At 41.9% G+C, this 24700-nt stretch overlaps 1 protein-coding gene across 1 annotated transcript in view; it reads left to right on the top strand.

The window, feature by feature from the left end:
- The window catches only part of NRXN3 (neurexin 3), a 1204733-nt gene that overhangs the window by 394198 nt on the left and 785835 nt on the right, over positions 1–24700 (top strand). The window contains exon 7 of the mRNA XM_060282978.1: positions 12531–12734. Coding sequence (XP_060138961.1) covers positions 12531–12734 — 204 coding nt within the window. The remainder of the gene's footprint in view (positions 1–12530; positions 12735–24700) is intronic.

Below are 24700 nucleotides of genomic sequence, written 5' to 3'. Positions count from 1 at the left end.
TCCACTTTTGTCCTTTATTATGGTAATCTTTGTACGAAATGTTCCTTTCATATCTCCAATTTTCTTGAACAGATCTCTGGTTTTTCCCATTCTGTTTTTTTCCTCTATTTCTTTGCATTGCTCATTTAAGAAGGCCCTCTTGTCTAGGTTTGGGCTATATGGACATAAATCAATGAGCCACTTCACACATTACAATGCATTGTATGTATTATTATTATTTTTACATACTTACTGTATTTATATGCCACCCAATAGCAAAAGGTTTTCTGAGTGATTTATACATATATAAAATATATAAAATATAATAAAAATAAGAATGAAATCTAAAACAGAATAAAACCATCAGCAGAATAAATTCAGATTTCAACCTAAAATAATGGGTGTGGGGAAGGAACAGTACCAAAGATCTTAAAAGCACTAAAAAAAGAAAAGAAAAGAAAAGTTGCAAATTGACTATTGAAAAGCCCTGAGGTCGTCATCTGGTGCTGAAAATGCTGCAGTGCAGATGCTAGATTTCTGGGGAGCACCTTCCACAACTGAGGTGCACTTACAGTAAGATGTGTCAAGTATACATTTAATTTTGTAAAGACAAAATGTGATGAAAGCGCATCTAAAAATATGCACATCATACAGGTCTACTCATCGGAGTGTATACGTGGAAGTAAACCTAGCTGTGCCTCTGTGTAAATGTGTGAACTAGCCTTGAACCTCATACCTCTCTCCTCTCCTATTGAATTCCCTGAGCTCATTTGCTGGAGCCAAGCTCCATTGCCTCTCTAGGTCACAAAGTGCCAGGGGTCCAATTTCAGAGTTGGCATTGCCCCATCTTGGTTCTTGATTCTTCTCTCTCTCTTCTTCTTCTGTTGCCTTCAGGTTTCGGGGTGGGTTTTTTTTTTTTTTTTTTTGCCAAGGCAAGCAGTTACTGTTGGCACTGATGAAGTGAAATGCCTTGATGAGAAAATGGCTGGGAATAAATGGATTCATTTGTCATAAGAAATTATTTCCAAAATTTGAAATTACCATATTGGGCTTGGAGATGTTATCTATGAAATGAGTTCACTCTGTCTCTGTGCTTCCACTCTGATCCACTCCTGTCCAACTGAGAAGTGGGCACTGGCCCAACATTGTGCCAATTCACTTCTTTTCATTTTGGGAGAAGTGGAATGATTTCGCATTAATGACTCACCCTTAATTGACTCCCTCTCCATATGAAGATATGCAATCACCACTTGGACATTTTGATGGATGGGCTGGAGATGTTGTCCGATATGGAACGTGGATGCAAAAGCACAGCCGCCGCCACAGTTTGGAAAGGTCACACCTGGTAGAATGCACTGAATTCTGAGAGAGAGAGAGAGAGAGAGAGAGAGAGAGAGAGAGAGAGAGAGAGAGAAAGAGGGAGGGAGGGGGAGGGAGAGGGAGAGAGAGAGTGTGTCAAGCTTGAATGCAGACAGGGAAGCCCCTTGTTTGAGGAACGATAGAGGACCACTGATCCAGTATCTTTAAGATCTGTGATTCATGAACTGATTCTTCCAAAGGGGGCACAAGCAGTTACGAGGAGGGGCTTGAACTCCTCCTGGACACCTTCCTGTGTTGTGTTTTCACTCAGGTTGTGAAAATTACTAGAAACTAGACCTTAGCATAGCGTGGAACTGCAGTGTTTGTTGTGTTGTTTTGAAGCTTGTGCATAAAGAGTGCTCTAGAGATGCAGGTTTCCCATGAACAAGCATTCTCTCCACCTCCCTTCCAGCCCCCGCCTCCCACTTTGCCTTGGGAATCCAAGTAGCATAATTCAGTAAGAAATCAGCTTCAGTTTCCTCTGTGGTTTAAACCAGCGTTTTGCAAACTGGAATCAAGGGTTGCCTTTGTTGGGGTGTGTGTGGCGGCACTGCAGTGCCTACCCATCGGGCCTGCTGCTTCTTTGACTGCACTTTCTGGGTGAGGAAGCAGGGAGAAGCACAAGGAGAAGGACCAACAGCCAACACTTGCCTTTCCCTTATACTCTTGGCAGCCATGAAGATTGGGCCTAGAGTAAGGGCACAAGCACATGAGCAGCGCCAACAAGGGAAGAGGGCAAGCTTGGGCAGCTTGCCCAGGGCCCCCCAAACACAGTGCTGGCACTAATATGATAACAAAGTGCTGTCCTCCCCCTGCTGATTTCATGCCCCATGAAAATAATTGTTCTCTATGTTGCCTTTTTCTTTTAAGTAAGGCAAGATATATTCTTGATCATCATAATCATTAATAAATTGATATATGTGTATTATATTAATGTACCAAATGTAATCATCATCATCATCGGCTATCTGTGGCTGCTAACGCTGATAGCTATTTTCAGCCACCATTGTTGGAGGCATTGTGCTTCTGAATTCAAGTTGTTAGGAATCAGAGGTGGGCTGAATTGAGCTCAGATCCTTCTTGCAGGCTTTCTGTGGACATCTGGTTGGCCGCTGTGAGAACAGGATGCTGAACTAGATGCACCACTGGCCTGATCCAGCAGGCAATAATCTTGATAGTCATAACAATTGTTTTATTAAATCTGCCAAATGCAGCGCCTGTTGTAGAGGAGTGAATGATTTCAGGCTCCATGTAATTTTGTTTGCTGGTTTCCAAGAAGGGGTGGTGGGTGGCTTTTAATGTAACCATTTTTGAAAACACCCCATGAGTGGCCCTTAAGAGCACTGCAACATCCTTTTGTTTACCATGTCTTGTAATCAATGTTCCTAATGCTGTGCTTTCAATGGAGTCCTGCCACTTTGGGGCTATAGAGACAGATCTGGTAAAATGAATGCTCTTGAGGTTAAGGCACTCAAGGGTAAAATCCTTGCTAATGCTTTTGCATTAGAGAGATAAAATCATTGATTGCCCTTATGAAACAGACCTCTCCTTTCTTTGTCTGTCAGAGCTTCTTTTGTGCAGAAACTTGATTGAATTTATTTATCAGCTCGGCGACAATGCTGGAATTGCACAACACTAAAGGGGAACAGAGCCCTAACAGTTTTACCAGCTGACCTTTGTCAAGATAATAAGCCCAAATGCTGTCTCCTGTCTGTTTAAAATATGCAATGTCAAAGTGGCATCTGGGACTTTCAGCGAAACTATGGTGAGAAGCCATCAGAATCATTCTAGCAAAATGTACACTATCAAAAAAAGGCAAGATAATATATAGTGTGCTTGATGTAATGAGCTCCCTGGGCTACTTTTACAAAAGCACCAAGGAGCTGGTGTGAAATAGTTTAGGTCTATGATTGATGAACAAGACTCTGGGTAGGTGGAAGAAAAGTTACCAGAATTTTAACTACTGATTTCTGAAACAGAATCAAATATACATAGCATTATACCGTACGTTTGAGGAGAGGGAAACCCCTCTAAACCCAATAAATTAATGGATGTCAGAATCTAGCTAATATTTATTTGCATCTATACCCCTCTGTCACAGTGGCGCTGGTGGCTACTCTAGAGTAACGACTCCTCACAGCTCTGCATGTTATCCTTTTATTTAGTGCAGTCTATTTACAGTGCTGAAACAGTGCTATGTACATGTTGTCAGTCGGGTGCAGAACCTCCGAATGGAGATTCCCGCGTTTTCCTCCAGCAAAGTAGCCTGGGGATACTGAATCTCCGCCCACGACGTTTCCTGCGCAATTCCGGGGTCGCTGGGATCGGTCTTCTTCCCGCGGCTTCCCTGCTTCCCCCTTCCGTTCCCAAGCGGCGCCTTGGCTCAGCTACCTTGCCCGAGCCCTGGCTCCTACTTCCTGATTCCTCACTAGAGACATCCCCCTCCCCGCTCCCACTTGTGCTTGGGGAAGAGCTTGTGGATAAGATGGGAGGCGGCTGTCTATAACTTCTGTCCCTCACACCCTCCTTTCTTCCAGCATTGTAGGTTTCTCATGTGGTCTGCCATCCAAGTACTGGCTGGACCCAGATGTGTTTTAGCATCCACAGAGTTACTGTGTTATATTTCCTCAGTTATATGGGCACTTGGTTTCATTGTAGGAGCCAGATAATTACGGGGGGAAAGTTATGTGAGCCAGAAGGCATGTTATATTTGTTTTCCCTCCCTCTCACCCCCAGCACATGGTGAATTACTTTTGATAATTGAGGGACTCTTGAAAGATGTTTGCAAGATGGTACAAGGGTCAGATAGCTAAGGGAAGAAGGACAAATTTTCCAACATGTGCGCACAAACCTCTTGTACAAGGGTGAATGGCAGTTAGGGGGATTCCAGTCCACACCTGAAAGCTTAGAAGAAAAGCTGCACCCCAGCATGCATTACGCACATTAGAGAATCTCCAATTCTCTTGGGTGCCCAATGTGGATTGTGATGCTCATCTGGTCCATATTGAACTTCTGATATAGATGTGCACCCCCACCCAAGGCCACAAGTTCATTACGTAAGTGACTAGACATGGATTTGATGGTGAATGCTTTGATGGTGTTTCCTGCTTGGCAGGGGGTTCGACTGGATGGCCCTTGTGGTCTCTTCCAACTCTATGATTCTATGATTCTATGGATTGGGGCCTTAGTCCGCAACATAACTGGCTAGGAGGGCTGGAGTAATTATGCCAAGTTTCTCACTTGAATGTGTGGTTGGACAGTTATACTGTTGTTCCCCTTCTTTTGAAGTGGGTATTTGGTTTTTTTGGCATGCATTCTTCAGACAGGAAAGATTTTATCCTGGTGTTGCTGCCTGGATTCCACAAGCCACTCACTGTTAGTATGAAATTAATCAGCCAATGCATCTGAGTTATTCCTGCGGTTAAGTTCTAAATGTATGGGTGGGTCATGATTTATCTTTTTTTAAAAAAAAATTCAGCTTCCTGGTGAAATAAATGAACCAGAGTTGCTTGCTAAATAAATAATGTAGCCCTACCAATTAAGAAAATGAAAGTGATAAAAGAGAAAAAGAAATTTAGAACAATGTAATGTTAATCATGCTTAGTCAGCCAATGGAAGTGCTGTAGTAACACTATGTTGTATGCAGTCAGTCCCAACTTAGGGGTGTTAGAAGGCACTGTGCCCCCTTCTGCTCTGTATACATCACATGCAGCACTGCTTCCGTTCTACTGCAGTTTGTCTTCTGCCAAAAATGATATCATTTGTCTGTCAGTCCTCTGTGGTAAACATTACACAATATATGCAACTTACATAGTCATTATGTTATTCCACTTCACTCATTTCATTCCCAAGGAAACTCTTTGTAGATGTGGGGGTGCTCTGTATAGATCACATGCAGCACTGAGGAGGGGAGCCAATAATTGTATTACAAAATTCAGAGAAATGTGAAAACTGAGGGATAACTATGTTCTGATCCATTTCTTCACCACATCAAGATTGCAATAGAAAAGGAATTCCCTCCCATCTTAACCCCTTCAGCGATGATCTATAAGTATGTGTTTGACATAGGGCTAAACCAAATGTTATTATAATACTGTAGTGATTAGCAACCAAATCTGGATATTAAAATAAATAAGTAGGTAAGAGTATGTGTGTATTATTTTCTTAAGGGCCAGGTGCTGAGTTGTTGCCAACCCTTGTACTACATATTGCTTCCAATGCGAATCTGGTGGCTCTAATCTGTTTAGCAAATGCTGTAGTTAGTGCTTACTTTCTATAAAGCTTGGAAAGGAGGCTGAAACACACTTTGGAGTTGAACATTCTTCCCTAAATACTCTTCCCCCAAATCCTTGACTTATCTAGGTTTTCTGTAGCCACATAATATTGGTAGAAATACTCTCTGCACATGCTCAGAGGCAATCTAAGATCCAGCATCTGCAAAGCGTTAGGAAGTGATGAACATGTCTCTTCATCAGTGGACTGACACCTGCAGTGGGAGACTTTCCCCGGTGGGAGGCTCTGGCTGTGGCACACCAAGAGGAAAGGATTGCTTGATTCAAAAACCAAAGTCTTTGCACTAGGGCGATCATTCAGTCAGGGCAAGCATTTCAGCTGGCCAGATGGAATAATTTCCCCTCTCCTCCCTCCCCCCATGTGCTGTTGCATAGGTTCTTCAGACCCCCCCTCCCTAAGTAAATAGGAGGTGAGAGGGGACAGTGGGGTAAGCCCATTGCACAAGCAGAAGTCTTTGCACAGGGCTTCTGATGACAGGACTCATTATATTCTGCCCCAAAGCTTCATTTTGGGGAAAGTTTCCCATATTATACATGAAAGCCATATATGTTGTTGTCGTTTAGTCGTGTCCAACTCTTCATGACCCCATGGACCAGAGCACGCCAGGCACTCCTGTCTTCCACTGCCTCCCGCAGTTTGGTCAGACTCATGTTCATAGCTTCGAGAACACTGTCCAACCATCTCGTCCTCTGCCGTCCCCTTCTCCTAGTGCCCTCAATCTTTCCCCACATCAGGGTCTTTTCCAAGGATTCTTCTCTTCTCATGAGGTGGCCAAAGTATTGGAGCCTCAGCTTCACGATCTGTCCTTCCAGTGAGCACTCATGGCTGATTTCCCATATATATGTGCTGCTGATCATCTATTACCACTGCCTGCATTGCACTGTTAGCCTCTGGCAGGGCTGGCCCTACCATAAGGCAGAGTGAGGTGCCTGATTCAGGTGGCAGAAACTGTTGCAGGGGCGAGGGTAGGGAGAGTGGTGCTCAGGTGTTGCAGGAGAAAGCATTGTGGGTGGCTTGCCCCATGGTCCCTCAGCTGACCTGCTGCCCTCATCTGCAGTGGAGGCTGCTGCTCTCCTGCCAGTGTTGAAGTAATATTCAAGGGCCAGTTGTGGGAGGGGATGCATCTTGTCCTTTGCGTTTCTGCCAGGTCTGGCCTGCAGAAAATAGACATCTCTTCCTCTCTTTCAATTCTCCTCACAGTAATGCTGTGAAACAAATTGGCCTTGTACTTAAGGAGAAAAAGAGTCATCACATCACTATTGATGAGCTGATTAGAAGCTGCAGTGGGCCCAACTTACTATCCTATTGATGACACCCTTCTGTAGAGTAATATTGCCATTTGTCTGAAGTGCTTTCAGACAGTCGCCACCCGGCAATTTTACAGCTTTACAAAAGTTATGCAAGAGAAAAGTGGCAGTACTTTGATGGGGTAAGAAAGGGATGTGCAGAACCGTCCTCCCACCTCCTGGTGTTATAAACACCATATAGTTGAACTTGTATTTTTAAGTTTGGAAGGTGCAGCTTGGAACCCCAAATTAAATGGTATACTGTACTTCCCCCCCAAGCTAGCAATGCTGTCATTATCTGCCTAATTGCTGCCTGCTCTGCTCCATAACACTTCCCAAAAGCTGATTTATTTGTCAGACTTAAAAAATAAATAAATCACTAGTTTACAAGCAGGGCTGTTTCATTTAAGGAAAATTTAATCATCTCTGTCTTTCTCATGCTTCTGAATTTCTTCTGGCAAATACAAATGTAGCATTTCACTCATGGGTCACACGGTTTGTTGTGCTTCATTACTTTATTTGTTCAATCATGCAAAGCCACAAATAGCTCTTTATTGGTAGCTTGAGCTGTCCTAAGGCTATTAAATTCATAAGATTTTGTAGGGAACAATCCAAAGCCAAGATTGCCCAGGATAAGTGGGAAAGTTTGTGTTTGGAATAGGTAGATCTATGTCTGAGTCAGGTGAGTTTCCCATTCTGGTTCAGCTGGAGGTGCACAGGTGTAAGTGCCCTATCCTGGCTCAACTGGGGCTCAGCCAGCTCAGCAGAAGCCAGCTCAGCCAAGGCTGGAGTAGGTCCCCCAAAGGTCTTTGGCGTGTGGTGGTGGGTGTGGCATGGTAGGCCAAGCAGTAGAGAGTTACCCCTCTTCTAAACACCTTTCCACTTTGTCATAGTGGCCAACCAGATGCCCCTGGGAAGCATGCAAGCAGAACATGAGTCCAATAGCACCCTGCCCACCTGAGATTCGCAGCAACTGGTATTCAGAAGCATGCTGTCTCAGAATCGACCTGATGAGAAAGCCCTTTCTCTGCATCTTAAATGTGGCTTTATACCTTTGCCCCACAGTTATGGAAGAAGGAATGGATTCTTAAAGCACAGTTTCAGCTTATGGTGTTCTTCTCATTTGGCTTGCTGACTTTGAACAACTTTTCCAGCCTTGACCTTCTCGTCCAATATTTCTTCTCAAAACAGTTTCGCGCACTTCTGCAAATGTTAGATTGACATTTGGAGCCCGCTTCAGGAGGAGCTCTAATGCTCCCTTTTGGCTCCCTCATGTGCCTGCCAAGATTCAGCAAGGCTACAGCCTCCCGCTCCCCACGTCTCTGGGCTAGTAATAACATTTACCAGCAACCGTTTCCTCCATCTGCAATGTTTCCACGGCCTTTCCTAATGTTCTTGAACCTTCCTTTCTGGTCTGCTTCTCTTCTTCCCCCCACCTGCCCCCATGAGCAAAGCCCTGAAAGGAATAATGCCAAGTTCTAACAATTTAATAACATTCCCCTTTTGCTGTAGATATAGGGATTTTATAAAAATAGATAGTTTAATATCTAAAAGAGGAACACCATATTTTGTCCCAAGGCAGGCTTACAAGTGCTAATGCTCTTCTTAATAATTATAGCTACTGAATCTTACAGGGTTTTGACTTTAAGGTCAAGCCAATGAGGATAATGGTAGACTTGCAAAAATTCAGGGAATGCATTTGATACCTTGTTTATATACATTCTTCCTTCCCTTTGTCTTCTTTTCTGTGCTCTTTTTATGAAAACAGACAGCCACCAGACATAACTGTTGAACAGTAGCACATGAAAAGACTCAATTTATCTTTTTACTCAAAGTTCCATGAGACTCAGCCCAAAACCACTGATTTCTACAGATGAGGGAAATGCTACAGATGCTCCTTCTGCCATTCAGCCAATTCAGCTTTAGTCAGCCCTACAGATGTTGGACTACAACATGCACGCCACGTTGGTTCTATTTATCCACATTGTTTGGCTATCTCCGCTCCTCACCCTGTTTTCTTCTTTTGTGGAATGATGGGTTGAGAGCCGCTCATTAATGCCGGTAGGGACTTCTGACAGGAGCTTCACAAGGTCATTTTTGATAGTGAAGCCTACCCCATGTATTCGATGTTCATGTTCAGATAGACCTTTCCAGAAGAATGTGTAGCCTCTTGTTTCTTCTTTCAGTTGTCCCTCACCTGCTCTTTGAGTCTCTTGAAGCGCTGCAATAACGATGTTAGAACGCCACAGCTCTCTTGCAATGATGGCAGTTCTGTGTTCAGGACGCTCGCTGTTTGTGTTATCTGACAAAGTCCATATATTTCATGTTCCAAAGTTCAATTGTCTTTTACGACCGCTAGGTGGTGACCCCACTGGGCGCGGTAATCCAGTCAGGGGGAAAGGGAGGCAGACTATGTTTAGGGCACCTTTTCTAGCCCCTCCCCCTTTTCAGGGTGTGCAGAGTGGATCCTACAAAGGGTTGCTCAGTCATGGATATAGCTGCCGAGCTGCTCAACTGCCTCATTCCTTGAGTCAGAACGACTGAATCTGTATCCACCGCCCATGTGCCTGTTCATGACTAGGGGCTTCCAGATTTCATGATCCTGCCCCCGTTACCATTTGCCGATCACCATGGGACTTTTGGGGTTGGGGTTGAGTTTTTGGAAGACACCTGTGCATGAATTTGTTTTATGTGTGTAGATCAGTGCATGCTAACCAATGCACAGTCTTCACAGTAGGGCTCTGTTCCGATGGCATGAGTAGTCACAACAAACCGGTAGATCCTATCTGCTGCAGCCTTCATCCGCCTTCACAGCCGTTGTAACATACCGCTTGTTATCACCCACCTGTTCTGCCATTGAGGACTTCTTTGGATCATTCTTTGTCTAGCTCCTTCCCTTTGACCTTACCACCTTGGGTGACCCTGCTGGGAGCACGAGATTCCTGAAGGCTTCACTCTCAAGGGTCATAGGAATGGGCAAGCCCACTCACCATGACAAGGTGATGATCCAGCACATGAGATCTGCACTATACATTATAATCACTCATATCATTATCATGAATCCTCCCTCCCCGCCAAAAAAATTCTAGGAACTGCCGTTTGTTAAGAGTGCTGAAAGTTGTTAGAAAACTCTTAATTTCCCTCACAGAGCTACAATTCCCTGGGAGAGAGGGACTGGTTGTTAAATCACTCTGAGAAATGCAGCTCTGAGAGGGGAACAGGATCTCCTAACAACTCTGTGGATGCAGCCTCAATCATACATTATGAAAGCAATTCTTTTCTTGCTTTGCAAGTATATACTTGGCACTTTAATAAGGATAGTAATGATAGTTGTTGCAGACTGTGTGAAATGTTTATGAACAATATTCCCTTCCCTCCTACTTAGCTACATAAGAGTAGCCAGGTCCTGGGGGCACTCAGATGAAAAATAACTCCCATAGAAAATCTGCTTTGTTGCAGAATGTGCTTTTCCTCATTATTATTTGGGAGAAGCCATGACTATGTTTAAACTGTAAATCAAAGTGTAATGCAGCCTAAGGAGTTTAACTGTTAGCACAACCCAGGAACCGTGTGAGGTAGGTCAGCCAGTGAGCTTCATGGCTGAGAGGGGATTTGAACCCTGGTCTCCCAGGTCCTAGTCTAACACTCTACCATTACCCCACCCTACATCTAGCAACACCATCTGCACACATCTCTGAATCATGTGCACCCTCTGTATATAACCATAACCCATTCAGACTATCCCTCCTGAACCAATCAATATACATCTTAAGCAAAGAGTGGGGCCATATCTCCCCTCTCAATACCATTCACTGGTTTCAAAGGGCTGCCTAATGTTTTCAGATCTCTGAAGCAGCAAAATGGCTTTCACCGTGCCATCTATCTATCTGTAAATAGGAAAGAAAGAAAGGATTTGAGTACTCTTATTGCCGATTAATCCCCATGCTCACTGGCACCACATGCACTGATACTTGCCAGCTCTACACACATGCCCAGACAGTGGCACAGACAGTTTCCGGCAGGGCACATTCGAGCTGAAAGTGTCAAAAAGAGCCATTTCATACTTGACTTCACTTCCTAATACAATCCACAGCAAGAGCAGGGAGGTGTGTGCGACTGTCTTTCTTTACATGCAGCCAGTAAGTGTGTGTATAATATAGAGTACATTTTGTTCTACTAGCAGCTGGAAGCGGCAGTATTGGGAGTGCAGAAGTGAAAGCGATTGGAATTGCATTTAGCATGCTGCGCTTTGCTTCTCTGCAGCAGCACCTTGTGAAAAGGGAGCACGGCTTTTCTTCTGTGACCCACAGCTGGATTGAACTCCTGGCAAATGGTGTGTAGGTGAAGAGAGGCAACAGTTTGTGTGCATCTGAGGAGACTGCTGCGTCTGCAGCCTTACTTTGCACATCAGTTCAATTGGCTGCAATTCAGTTCAGTTCACATTTTAAAACAAAGCTACCTAACACACATGTTCCCATACAATACATGAATCAACACACAGCCATCCTTCCAAATTTTCACTTCTCTGAATTTTGCAATGCAGTTCTCCAACCAGGTAAAAACATGTGTATATTTTGATAAAGTGTTCATAAAAATGCATATATAAGTAAAAATAACATGTCAACATGTTCATTTCTTTAGGGAACACTGCTTTGCACAGATGTGTATGTTTGGCAAAACTGCATACAGAATTGTGTAAATTAGGAGAAATTAACATTGAAATGCTGGTGAATTTTCACGAGGATTTCTTTTTTTAAGCAAATTGCAAACGGATGTGGAAATATAGAGAATTGCACTTTAGTTTTGAATAATGAGAAACTGAGAGAAACTAAAAGTGATAGGCAATATGTTTGGCGACTAGAATTTTGATGACTGTGTGTGTCAGCAAAACACTATAGTGCTGATATACATACTTACAATTGCAGGCATGCCTCAGCCAGTACCCACACAGCTGTTTGTTTATGTTGTTTGTGTTAATGCTAAGAAAGATGGGGACAGAGCTTATTCAATATGTATGCATCATCTCAGTATTTGGGGTGATCTAGCTTCCCTGTTGTTTTCAGCGTGCAACACAATAAACTCAACACAACAATAAAAGGTAAAGGGACCCCTGACCATTAGGTCCAGTCGTGACCGACTCTGGGGTTGTGGTGCTCATCTCGTGTTATTGGCCGAGGGAGCCGGCGTACAGCTTCCAGGTCATGTGGCCAGCATGACAAAGCCGCTTCTGGTGAACTAGAGCAGCACATGGAAACGCCGTTTACCTTCCCGCTGTAGCGGTACCTATTTACCTACTTGCACTTTGACGTGCTTTCGAACTGCTAGGTTGGCAGGAGCAGGGACCGAGCAACGGGAGCTCACCCCGTCGCAGGGATTCGAACTGCTGACCTTCTGATCGGCAAGCCCTAGGCTCTGTGGTTTAACCCACAGTGCCACCTGCGTCCCTTCACAACGCAACAATACTTCCCATTAAAGATCTCACGGCCAATTACATATAGTAATGCATAGTGAAGCAATGTATCTGTGGTGTGTTCTAAGAACTGAGGGATTCTTCAAGATCTGGGGGGCACAGAGCTGATAGCAATTAATTTTTATTTTCCTTTGTTTTTTCAGAGGCATCGATTCTGAGTTATGATGGCAGCATGTACATGAAGATCATTATGCCGATGGTCATGCACACAGAGGCAGAGGATGTGTCCTTCCGCTTCATGTCTCAGCGGGCTTACGGGCTCCTGATGGCCACCACATCCCGTGATTCAGCCGATACCCTGAGGCTAGAGCTGGATGGAGGCCGTGTCAAACTCATGGTCAATCTAGGTATTGTACAGAGATTGCCCCCCTCCACCTCCAGCTTTCAGTTTTGAACTTGTTTTGTTTTCTTGTCCGTCTCCCCCTTCCCTGCTCCCCCAGCCCCCAGTTTGGTTTAATTGAATTATAAATAGTCGCTGATGTATTCTGTAACCGTATTAATGATGGAGAAATAATTTCTCCAGTGACCATTGCATGGTGTTTTTATGTTAATTCCTGGTTATGGGTAATGTGATTTTTAAGTCTGGTTTTTGTTTTTGTTTAAGTTTCCTTTCTTGTTCCTGAACTGGTTAGCTTTATGTAAGACATGCTATTCAGTCCATCTTTTGATCAATCACATCCTCATTTGATCCAGCCTCTCTATTACTATTCAAAACAGTCAAAAGTGTTTGACAAAAAATGACAAAACCATAGAGGGAAGGGTCTATATAGCTACAGTGTTTTTAAGAGGCCAGTGTTTTATATTTCAAGCATTCCTTTTATCGCCCAATGAGTTTTAGGTTCATATAGGAAGTGTGGTTGTTAATTTTCAGGACTTATGCTATCAAATATTGTACAACATTTTTTTTTTAAATAAGCTGACAACTAGGGAATGAATTTCAGATATAAATGAATATGTGCTAATTAAATGGAGAAATATATTCAGAGAGATTGCCTGCCACCCACCTACCCAAAGCAAGTTATGCATGTAAACAATTTTAGATACAGAAACTTATTTGGATTGCAGAACAGGGGGTGTTAATCCTTTCCCCTAATATTTGCATGCTTGTATTAAATTGCATTAGAATGATGTGTAGCACCTTTTTACATCCAGCCCCAATAACAATGAACAATATACTGCATTTGCTCATAAAGAAAACACCCCCAGTCCCCAAACAATACAAAGAGCACAGGAGATTCCACCTCTGTTCACTCCTCTAGGCTCAAAGGCCCCCTGTTCCTTCAGTATCATCCACTCTAAAGTACTGAAAGGAAAATTTCAGTATGTTGCTGCTTTCTTCTCTGACACTGCTGTAACCAGGCAACTTCTGTGCCCCTTTCTCAGTCCATTCGCTGATATTTCATATTCATATAAAGTGTTTTCTATAAATCAAAAAGCTTCATTTTTTGTTTCCTAGAAAACAAATGCCTTCATTTTCTGCCATTGGCAGAAGGTAGCAATTATTAAGAGATGGAGGGCCTGGCATAGGCAATATTCTTTCCTCTGTCCCTAATGGAAAGTGAAAATACTTACATCTGGTTGATTATATTTGCCTGCCTCAAAGAGAAGCCATGAGTCATAGCTGTGGACGTTGCTGTTGCATGTTCTGAGGGCCTCACTTGAGAGGCTGTGTTAAAACTCCAGATGTTACTATGTTCATAACCACTATAAGCTTTTCTGTTGATCAGGTCATAGCTTGGCAAATGTGATATTGCATGAGGTCACCATTGCTCATAATAGGAAACCCAGCCTCACAATGCAGCTGACGGAGATACCAGTGCTTAACCTTCAGTCCTCCTCAGGAGTTCCCTAACAATTTCACAAGATCATGAATGTATGTCAGTTGTTTGGGAGTAGCTTTACATGATCTTATTCATCTAAAAAATCTTCAGACATAATGGAAATTTGCAGGGGGAAGGGTTAGGAACAGGAGTTGGTAGCGGATGCACACATATTTATCTCAGCACTTCTTATTCAACATGGTTGGAGATGGTCTCAGTGTAGGAATGTATTGTGCAGACTTTTACTTAAGATTTCATGTTAAAATGCACTGCATGAAAAATCCTAAGGGAGACCCCTGTCTGAAGTTTAAGTGGACAAAGAAACTCAAATAAGCCAAAACTTCAGGTCTCTTTTCTTACCTGCTATAAATGCAGCATCACTCTAGCTTTGCTGCAGAAAAGGAGCTTCAGTCTTGCAGGGCTCTGAAGGTGACTTCCAGAGCAGTAGCTCAATTATGCAGTAGTGAAGATCTGCAAAGGTTTCAGATATCACTTGGGTTCTGAAACAAATACTCCCCCATAATAAATAGCCCAAAATACAATAGATTTGAAGACACAAGTAAAATATGAGACATTCTTTTTAAAAAAGCAGCGTTTACTATCTCAGATAGTTCAAACACCAGTACCTAGGAGGATAGTTCTTTGGGCCATTATGATGTAATTATGATGTAGAGAGTTCTAAGAAGTTTTTGAGTCAGGATGCCATTGAACTATAGTTTCTATCATCCCAGACCATTGGCCATACTGGCTGGGATGGATGGGAGTTAGAAGTCCAGCGAAATCTGAAGAGCCTCAACAGGTTCTACATCATAAATGTAGCCTTGCTCATAATTAACAGATGGTCAAAAACTACAAGTAAGTAAAAAAACCAATCTGGAAATCACATAGCTGGAATATGAATAATCTGGTGTGCCATAAGTACATATTGGCAAAGACTGTTTTGAATGGTATAAAATGTTCTTGTGCTTGCCCCCCATCCCCCTCACATTTTAATTCCATTTGGGTTCTCTTCAAAGGTTGTCCGTTTATTAAGGTCTTTTCTGTGATCTCTTTATGCTGTGTATCCAAGTCGTAAAAGCTTCTTTACACCCCATCCGTCATGGTATATCAAAAGATGGTATTCAACCCTTCAAAGGCCTGAAGCCTGCGGCCCGCACAGCAAACAGCCCTTCGAACAGAGTGTACAGAGCAGCCTTCAGGGGCTGGCATATCCTTCTCACCTGCACCACACCTTTGAGCAAAAACAAAAACAGAGAGGAAGGTTAGGTTGATTTGGAGGAGAGGAGGGAAGAGAGTCTCTTGTATCTATATGCTGCTTAACTGAGGAGTAGTTAAGACTTTCCCAAAATGGGAGCTTTGGGCAGCATTCTTTCTGACTTAACAACACACCTCACAACATATTGGACCCTGACTTTGTAAAGAGTAGATAACCAAATATGAGAGGTCTCACCTCTGTTGAGAAAGAAGAAGAGGAGGAGGGAGGGAGGAGGTGAAGAAGGGGGGGAGGGGAGAGAGAGAGAAAGAGAGAGATTTCAGCAAGCCACATGCCCCACAATATGCCCTGCAGGTTAAAGCATGTGCTGCGAGAATGAGGAATGGCTGCTTGTGAAGAAACAGCCAACTTCATATTCAGCATTCTGGTTTGGTTGACTGGCACTGCAGTACCAGTACCATGTTTTAACTTCTTCATCCCTCCTCCCACACTTTCCCTCCTGCTGGACTGCGGTCAAGCTCCTGCCATGGGGCAGGACCTATGGCCAGCTTGTCTTGACTAAGACTCCTTCAGGGAAATGTGGTCAGATATCTCCACTTCCCAATCTCACAGTGCGCTAAGCATCATCCTTTTGAGCAATACTAGTGACACCTTGGATTTGTCAGCCATTCATTTATGCTTCTTTCATGGGCCAGCTATCTTCTCTGCTGAAGCCCTGTGGTGTATGTTCCTGCATTTCCCTGAAGGAAGTCTTATGTAGCTACTTATTATAAAAATTATAATAGAATTGATAACATTTGTAATATAATTTTTTTTGCTGACATCCACCTCCAGTTCTCTTAATTTTTCTATGCCAATGATGATGCCACTGCCTCCTTCTGCACTGTCACTTTTGCTAATAGCACACCTTGATAGGTATCATCTCAGTTGTATAAACCTAACAGAGATGTTTTATAAGTCAGAGCAAACAATGGAAATTGCAATGAGGAGTGACCAGAGAATCCCAAAGAGTGGAAGGGAAAGTATCATGAGTGTCTGCTCCATTTTGCAGACAATCAGGAATGACAGCTAGGGACAGAATGTCAAACTTAAACAAAGTAAATCTGTTCATAATACCCAAAAGAGGTAGGAAAAGGCTGATCATAACTGAACAGTTGGTGAGGGAATCCTAAGCAGTTTCTGCAACTTCAGACAAGTTCCTTAAATGGAATTAATGTGTTATCAGCCTATTCTTTTTACTCCAGTTTTAAACCCATTTTTAATAACCGTAACATTGGCTTAGTTCAGACATCATGTTAAACCATAGTTTAGCGTGATGAAAACAAAGGTGGCCTCAGGGTGTTGTATCCCCCCTGCCCCCCCTTCCTGTACAGGCATGAAGAAGAGTTTGGAAGCTTCCGCTTCAATTTTAGATCAACCCTAGCTTCTCATGTTGCCCAAACCTAGCAAAATGTGGTTAATTATAGTTTATTTGAAAGAGGTCAGTCTCAAACGATGGTTTCTGAACCTGAATTGCTTAAAAAAACCATAGTTATTTAACAACGGTTAGGATTCAGGTGTTGAACTTCTAAACTGTGTGTACAAGCCTAAGTCTTTCCCAAATTCATTCTTACCGCACTAAAGTTTTATTTAGCGGGATGTCCAAACACAGCCATTTGCGCTCAGAGATTATATATATATTCTCCTTCCCATCCTCCTCCTCTCCCCCAACTCTTTGGGATATCTTCTCACGCCACCAGCACACATCTGCAAAAGGGATATAGCCACCTCTGTGTAGTGATCGTACCAAATGCTCAAGGACTGTTTGCTCCCACTTTTCTGTTGCGGTTGACGACACATGACAAACCTAATCGCACGAAACCAAACCCATATTTTCTTACGAGAAGATCTGCTGGGAAACAGACTCTCTACAGCTTCACTGCTCCTGATTGGTTTATTCCTGATCACTCAGATTCCTTGTCATCTTTTTCTCCCACCCTTTTCCAAAATAAAAAAATTAAAAAATGCATTTTATCTGATTAATATGAAGGACTGTCCTTTTCATTGGGTATTAAGTTGTTCCCCTAAGCACAGAGTAGGTAGCACTATCCATTATATTTCATGAGTTCTTGAAACATACAACATCCTCCACTGTCCAAGTTTCTGGCTATCCAACATTATATATACATACCACACATAACATGATATAGTCTGGATTGCTGGGACTGTGAAACAGTGGCTCGGGACCTTAAGAATCAAGAGCCCTCCAGTCAAATTCACTATCTGTCCTGTATCCTGTTTTTTTAAAATTATTATAGGCTACATTTTAAGGCATTTCCCGCCAAACCAGCTTCTAATTGAATTCAGAAAAAGAGTGACCTAGCTGCAGTTTAAGCTACTAATGTGTACACAGCCTTTGGGATACTGTACCAAAAGCAAAACATGTTTTCAGGATTACCTTCTTTCTTTTTATCCATTTGTACTATCTGAAACATCTGAGTGAAGCATATAGAGTTGGCAAAGATGACCAGACCTGCCTCTGCACTGCCTATTTCACCTTCTTCCTGAATGCTGTAGGTGCATCATTCAGTACTAGCATTCAGACAGAAAGGTGAGACGGGGCTGTGAAGAACTGGCTGTCTGTTTGTCTGTCTTTGTAGCAACTGCCCCCCCCCAAAAAAAAATTGTAAAAAATACTCCAAACTGAACTGAAATCTGGGCTGGGCGTTCGTGCGGTTAGCTGTTTGCAAGTGGCCATTTTATGATAGGGAACAAGGAGCAGTATGTTAACCCTTTCCTCATCTTGGATAACAGTGATGACACACATTTTTTTCCTCCCAAATTATTTTGGGTTATTGCAAAGGGAACAGACCTTTCCTTAGCAGTGATGGAAAGGGTTAAGTATTGCACCAGCAGATTTTTTCCAAGCCAGTATTCTAGGTATACTGTCGGGTAGGTGTTGTATTTATGCAGTGACACATGGGTAATTAAAAAAAAAGCAGTGTAAAGATTGCCCTTCTTAAAAGAATCCTAGAAGGAGATATATATATATATAATGGAGGACAGACTGGCATTTTGAAGGAGACTATATGTTCCTAAGTGACATATCAGCTCTTTTTAATTAGCAGTCATTGATTAGAATCACTAGATAATATTCAATGCACTCTTTTCCCGACTTGCCACATAGTGGTATATAGTATATATTTTTATTTCTCTCTCTCTCTCTCTTTGTTCTGTTCTTTTTTTCTTTCCTTTTGCACATACATACACTCATATGCACAGAGGCATACACACAGTTCTGGGTTAGATACAGTACATGGTTTCTGAAGAATATACTGTAGCTATGCAGCCATTCCTGAGTTTGTACAGAATGTATATAAATATAAAATGGCCACATATCTTTGCGTGTGTCTGTCCCCGGAAGGGTGGACTGATTGTTTTTGGATGTCTGCAGCTGTTACCTTGAAGGATGCAATTTCATCTTTCATTTATTTTTCCCCATCTAGACTGTATCAGGATAAACTGTAACGCCAGTAAGTTTCCCCTCAAGTTTCATTTTTGTTCTCTCTCTCGCTATAAATATATATTTAAAAGAAATTAACATTCTTTCTATTGCTATTTTAGAAACTGTTTCTTCTTTTCAGTTCGCTTTAAGAAAATGTTTTGGGATTTTGTAGATTTTTAAGCTTGGGGAGGATTTGAGATGGCTCTATATATGAATGTAATGTGTGTGAAAGATTTCTCCAGGGGCAAATGAAATGTTATATTTCCCAGCTTCACAGACGAGCATCCAGGGAATGGGAAGAACTCAAAATGTATTTCAGTAGCTTTCCGCTTTCATGGGAAAATATCCTTAGAGGCAGTTTTAATAACAGGTACTGTATGCACTTCTCCACTACAGCAAATTTGTTTTATTGTGACAATAAATAAAGAAAGAGTTTGGGCCACAACTATGACTGCATTGTCTGATATTTCATTGGTATCCATTATACATTAATCAAACATTGTCTGATATTTCATTGGTATCCATTATGCATTAGATTAAAGAACAAATTATGTTCTTGAATGGGGAGGAGTTTATAAATACTCAAATTGATCATCCTATACCATCTTGCTTTTCATGTCAACGCTGATGCATAGAGCAACCCTCAGTTCCCCAAAGCAATAGCCCCAAACCTAGTACTTTCTCTAGATAAATTAAAACTGAAAAAACACAAAGTTTCCCAGACCTGCTATTTTGTTATGACAGATGCTTGATTTTTTTTGTTTGCAACAGAAACATGAATACTACTTAGCTATGATGCATTGAACAATGCTTCCTTCTTTCCCTTCACACAGCTTATTGATAGTGGATATGGGGATTCCTCCTATTCCTGTGCCTCTTATGTACTGTAAGGGCAGAATAAGAGTAAGAAAGATATGCAGTGATAGCACCTTCGTATCTCTTGGTATACCTAGTAGCTTCACCTTGAACCTTGACTTTTCCCCCCCAAGGAGAATGCTCGGTTGGTTGAAGTTGGCATTAAATGGTTTGCAGCCTATGATTCTAAGAAGGTCCATGTCATCTCCATTACTCCTTACATTGTGCTTGAAAGCATGTCATGTGAGGAACTGTACTATGGCTGTCATCCCATCCTATTTTACCATTCACAGAAAATGTTTCAGTTAGATCCCCAGCTGCCAGGATTCTGTTAGTGTGTAACAAGGACTGCTAAAAGTAGGAAACGAAGCTTTCTTCCCTCCCAAAGAAACCCCCACATCTCTGTCACTTAATAGGAAAAGGTCAGGGAATCTGTGGAGAGACTATCAGAATTTTTCTCCAACTGCAAAAATATTCATTGTTACCATTTTTATTTTTATTTTGTAAAAGTTTCCTCCTGAGCACCAGCATTCGATTAAATAATTTTGCTTTCATGAATGCTTAATTACATGGGCTTTAACATATTTATTATTTTAATACATTTCTCCTTCAAATATTCTTACACACACACACACACACACACACAGTTTTTAAACAAGTTTGGACTGGGATTTTATGAATAATAATAATTTTACTATCCACTCATATACTTTTTAACAACAACAACAACAACAACAACAACAATGCTACAACTCATAGGATCTTGCTATTCAGAACCCTAAACATACTTGTTCCCAACTGGGATAGCCTAGTCCAACTGCTTCTTTCCATTATTCAACAGAAGCATACCGTAATTAAATGAAGGGCGACAACGGCGTGGAAAGTACGGATAGTTTGAGAATTCTAGGCTAGCTACAGAACTCCAGGGATTATCCTTGTGCATATATTCATTTTCTTTCTTTTCCTCTACCTCTAAAATAAAAATATAGAAACGTGAATCAGAGAATCAGAGAATTGTAGAGTTGGAAGAGACCACAAGGGCCATCCAGTCCAACACCCTGCCGAGCAGGAAAGAGAAAATAGCCAAAGGTGCAGGTTTTTTAAAATTTTTCCCCTGCACTGAAGTGCACGTTTTGGAGTAGTCTTGGAGAGAATTGTTGGTTACACGTAGCTGGGAACACAGATCATTATGATTTTGATCGGGGGGGGGGATAATATGTCTATTTCAGTTCTCACAGTTTCTCATTTTCCCAATACTCATGAAAATTCATCAGCATTTTAGTGTGATTTTTTCCTAATAAACACAGTTCATATGCAATTGTGACAAATGTACTCATTTTTGCAAGCATTTGCCCACTGATTTAATTTCACCAATATGTTAGTTTTTTTATGCACATCTTTCCCCAGCAGATGCATTTTTGTACCATAGCAAAATACAAATAAGTGTGAATTTCAAAGGATATCTGTATTTTGGTTTGCAATCCCCCCCTCCACAAGAAACGGCAGATTTGATAGATTGGGCTTCAGATAAAACCTGAATCAAATTATATCTTTGACAATTTTCTCTCTACTTTTCTACATGGTGGGGGGGGGAGGAGCGAAGTTAGGATTAGACTGTCACTAATTGGTTTCTACTGAAGGACGTTATGGGACTTTCTGGCAAAGAACTTTGGGGAAATGGCTACTTAAAATATCAAACCATGCAGTCACTTCTATTATCTAAACAAGGAGCACCTGGTCTGTGTTATTAAGAGCAAACAGAGTCATACTCAAAGGATAGCACTCATAAGGAAGTTGAATATTCTCCCACTGTGTCTGCCAAGTGTACTGGCTGTGAGAGCTCCATTGTATCTCCAAAAGGTAAGGCTATAGCTACCATTTTTCTTATTCTGTTAATGTGTTGAAGGAATGCAGAGAACACACGCACAGTGTTTCATCTTGTTGATTGGTGGTTCGTGTTCCCTGAAATTGCCATCCTCACTTTCTCCTCCACCATACGTTTCACATTCCTTCACCCTCCTCCCCTTTCACTGTGAAGTAGTAAGCATGAACTAGAAGTGGGCAGTTTTATACTGAGGAGGGGAGGAAATCTAATTTTAAATTTTTAAGACAATCAAAGAGAGTGTCAAAACATGAAAAAAAACCACACACCCAGAGTTGTAGAAAATTGGTAACAAAACACGTACTTGAATACTGTCACAGTATGAAACCTCAGGTTGTTTCTGTAATATGAGAATTTTAAAGGAATAAAGCAAACATTATTAGCTATATTTGTTGCAGGGCAATGGTTAGCAAAAGGAGACTAATGGTGCAATCCTGTGCTTGGCTAATCACTCAGCTCAGTAATAGCTGTTTGAGTTCACTGGGACTTACTCCCAAGGTAAGTGTGTATTGGGTTGCAATATATGATTGCAATCCTATACAGTGGCCGTTGCCAGCTGGGTTCTCTCCAGATTTTTTGGAATACAGCTCCAGCCCACGCTGGTGGAAGTTGTGGTCCAAAACATCGGAAGTGCACTTGGTTTGCAAAGGCAGCTGTACCCCCTTACCTGGAAGGAAGTTTAATTAAACTCAATAATATTTGCTTCAGAGTAGACATGCATTGGATTGCACTGTAAACTTCTCCAAAAGCTTTTCTATTTATTATGCTATGTTTCATAGCTGCCAAGTTTTTCCTTTTCTCGCGAGGAAGCCTATTCAGCATAAGGGAATTTCCTTTTAAAAAAGGGAGAACTTGGCAGCTATGTATGTTTGGATGTGTGTATTGATAATGATCTACAAATGGGTTTTTTGATAAAAAGGAAATGACTTATTTATATACAGTATTAAGTTTATTTAAGTACGCCGTGGGTGGTAGTTTGATTTTTACCCCTTTTCATACACTGTGGATTCAGTAAATATGTGCCTTCATGTAAGAGTGTGTAGTAAGAAGAAGGAAGGGGAATGGCAACCCAGGGCCAACTTGGCATTGTGAAATGGTTAAGGGTGTGTGCACATGCGCATTTAGTGCTCCGTTTTTGCACATCCTCACCAGTTTTTCCATGGGGAAAATAAACAAGAAGAAAGCCCATCGGGATTTGCTTACAGATAATTGCGTATAATTAGATGAGGACCTCAATATCACATTTTCAATAAAAGTATATTTAAGATCAATTGTGAGAGAATGTAGTTTCAACATTCAATGAAATGCCCCCTGTCGTGTTCATATTATGGAAGGTCAGAAAAGGCCTAATAAAAACTGTTAAGTTGTTCTTCCTGCCCCAGCCATGAGTACTTCGCTGTTGTTGGCAGTGATGTTAAACTGTCTGTAGTTCATTAAGGTGCAGTAGCTCTTCTTCTTCTTATGGGGTTTTGTTGCACCTGAGCCTTATTGTGGATAAGGGTCAAATCACTTTCTGCATTTTTAATTATTGCTAGCATTCACAGGGGTAAATTACCATGCCTTTTCTCTCATGAATACAAACGAAAGAACCATCAGGAAGCATGTAACAAAATGAGGATTTTATCATGCTAATTAACTGGTATCACAAGAGGCACTTACTATAAGCATAGGCCTCCCTTTAATTGCCTATTAAGAACCTGTTAGCATGCTGGCATCTTTCTGTATTAGCAGAGCCTCCCTCTATGAGAGGAAGTACTTTCTAAATTATTTATCATGTGAAGTAGACATGGAACACAAATCGCCAGTGGCCTTTCCGATTGGTTCATGCCAATGCATTTATGACAGATAGTGTGGCATTTTCTCTCTCCAGCCCAGAAATACGATTGATCAATCAGTTTAAAGAAATCGATATCAATATCGATATTCCTATTACAAAATGATAACCTTCTTTTTCATGTCAAAGGCTCACTTCTGAGTAGCATACAATTTATGACATTGTTGATGCTTGAGTTCGATTTTGACAGCCCTCTGGGCATCATCCCCAGACACAAAACAAGAGGGGTAGACCACAAACCCTATTCTCTGTAAACTATACAGTAAATTGCACTAAGCTCTCTTTAGAAGCCTATTTGATATATGTAAATATAGAGGATCTTGACTGCCAACATAATGCAATTAACTCTGGGATAGCCAAGGTTTGTTTAATAAAGGACCATGTCTTTGGCTGATTCTTGAAAAGCAAAACTTGAATATATAACAAACTCAGATGCACTATTATTCTATCTAAGGTAAAGGTCCAGTCATGTCCGACTCTGGGGTTGTGGCGCTCATCTCGCTTTATAGGCCGAGGGAGCCGACATTTGTCCACAGACAGCTTCCTGGTCATGTGACCAGTATGACAAAGCCACTTCTGGCGAACCAGAACAGTGCACGGAAATGCTGTTTACCTTCCCGCCGGAGCGGTCCCTATTTATCTACTTGCACTTTGATGTGCTTTCGAACTTCACCCCGAGCTCACCCCGTTGCAGGGATTTGAACCGCCGACCTTCTGATCAGCAAGCCCTAGACTGTGGTTTAACCCACAGCGCCACCTGGGTCCCCTTATTCTATTTATCACCCATTATTATTCTCACCTGAATTAATTCTATTTATCACCCCTTATTATTTATCACACCTGAATTACCTACAAGTAAGTTGTTAGTGATAGGCAAAACCCCAGTGACATCATGAAGAATTTGGCTTTGCAAACTGAGCCACCCCAAATCAAAATAGTGGGGGCAGGGGAAGTTTTATGGGAGGCATTTCAGGCTCCAGGGGGGGTTGGTAGAGAGGGCTTTCTGAAGGTGAGAGATGCTTAAATTTAGTTACAGGTAGGTAGCCGTGTTGGTCTGCCATAGTTGAAGCAAAATAAAAAAATTCCTTCCAGTAGCACCTTAGAGACCAACTAAGTTTGTCATTGGTTTGAGCTTTCGTGTGCATGCACACTTCTTCAGATACACTGAAACAGAAGTCACCAGACCCTTACATATAATGAGAGGGTGGGGAGGGGTATTATCCAG

This window comes from Zootoca vivipara, chromosome 1, assembly GCF_963506605.1.
Source record: "Zootoca vivipara chromosome 1, rZooViv1.1, whole genome shotgun sequence".
In the NCBI taxonomy this organism is placed as follows: Eukaryota; Metazoa; Chordata; class Lepidosauria; order Squamata; family Lacertidae; genus Zootoca; species Zootoca vivipara.
The sequence above is the reverse complement of the archived record's forward strand: the minus strand, read 5'-3'. Positions and strand labels throughout refer to the sequence as shown.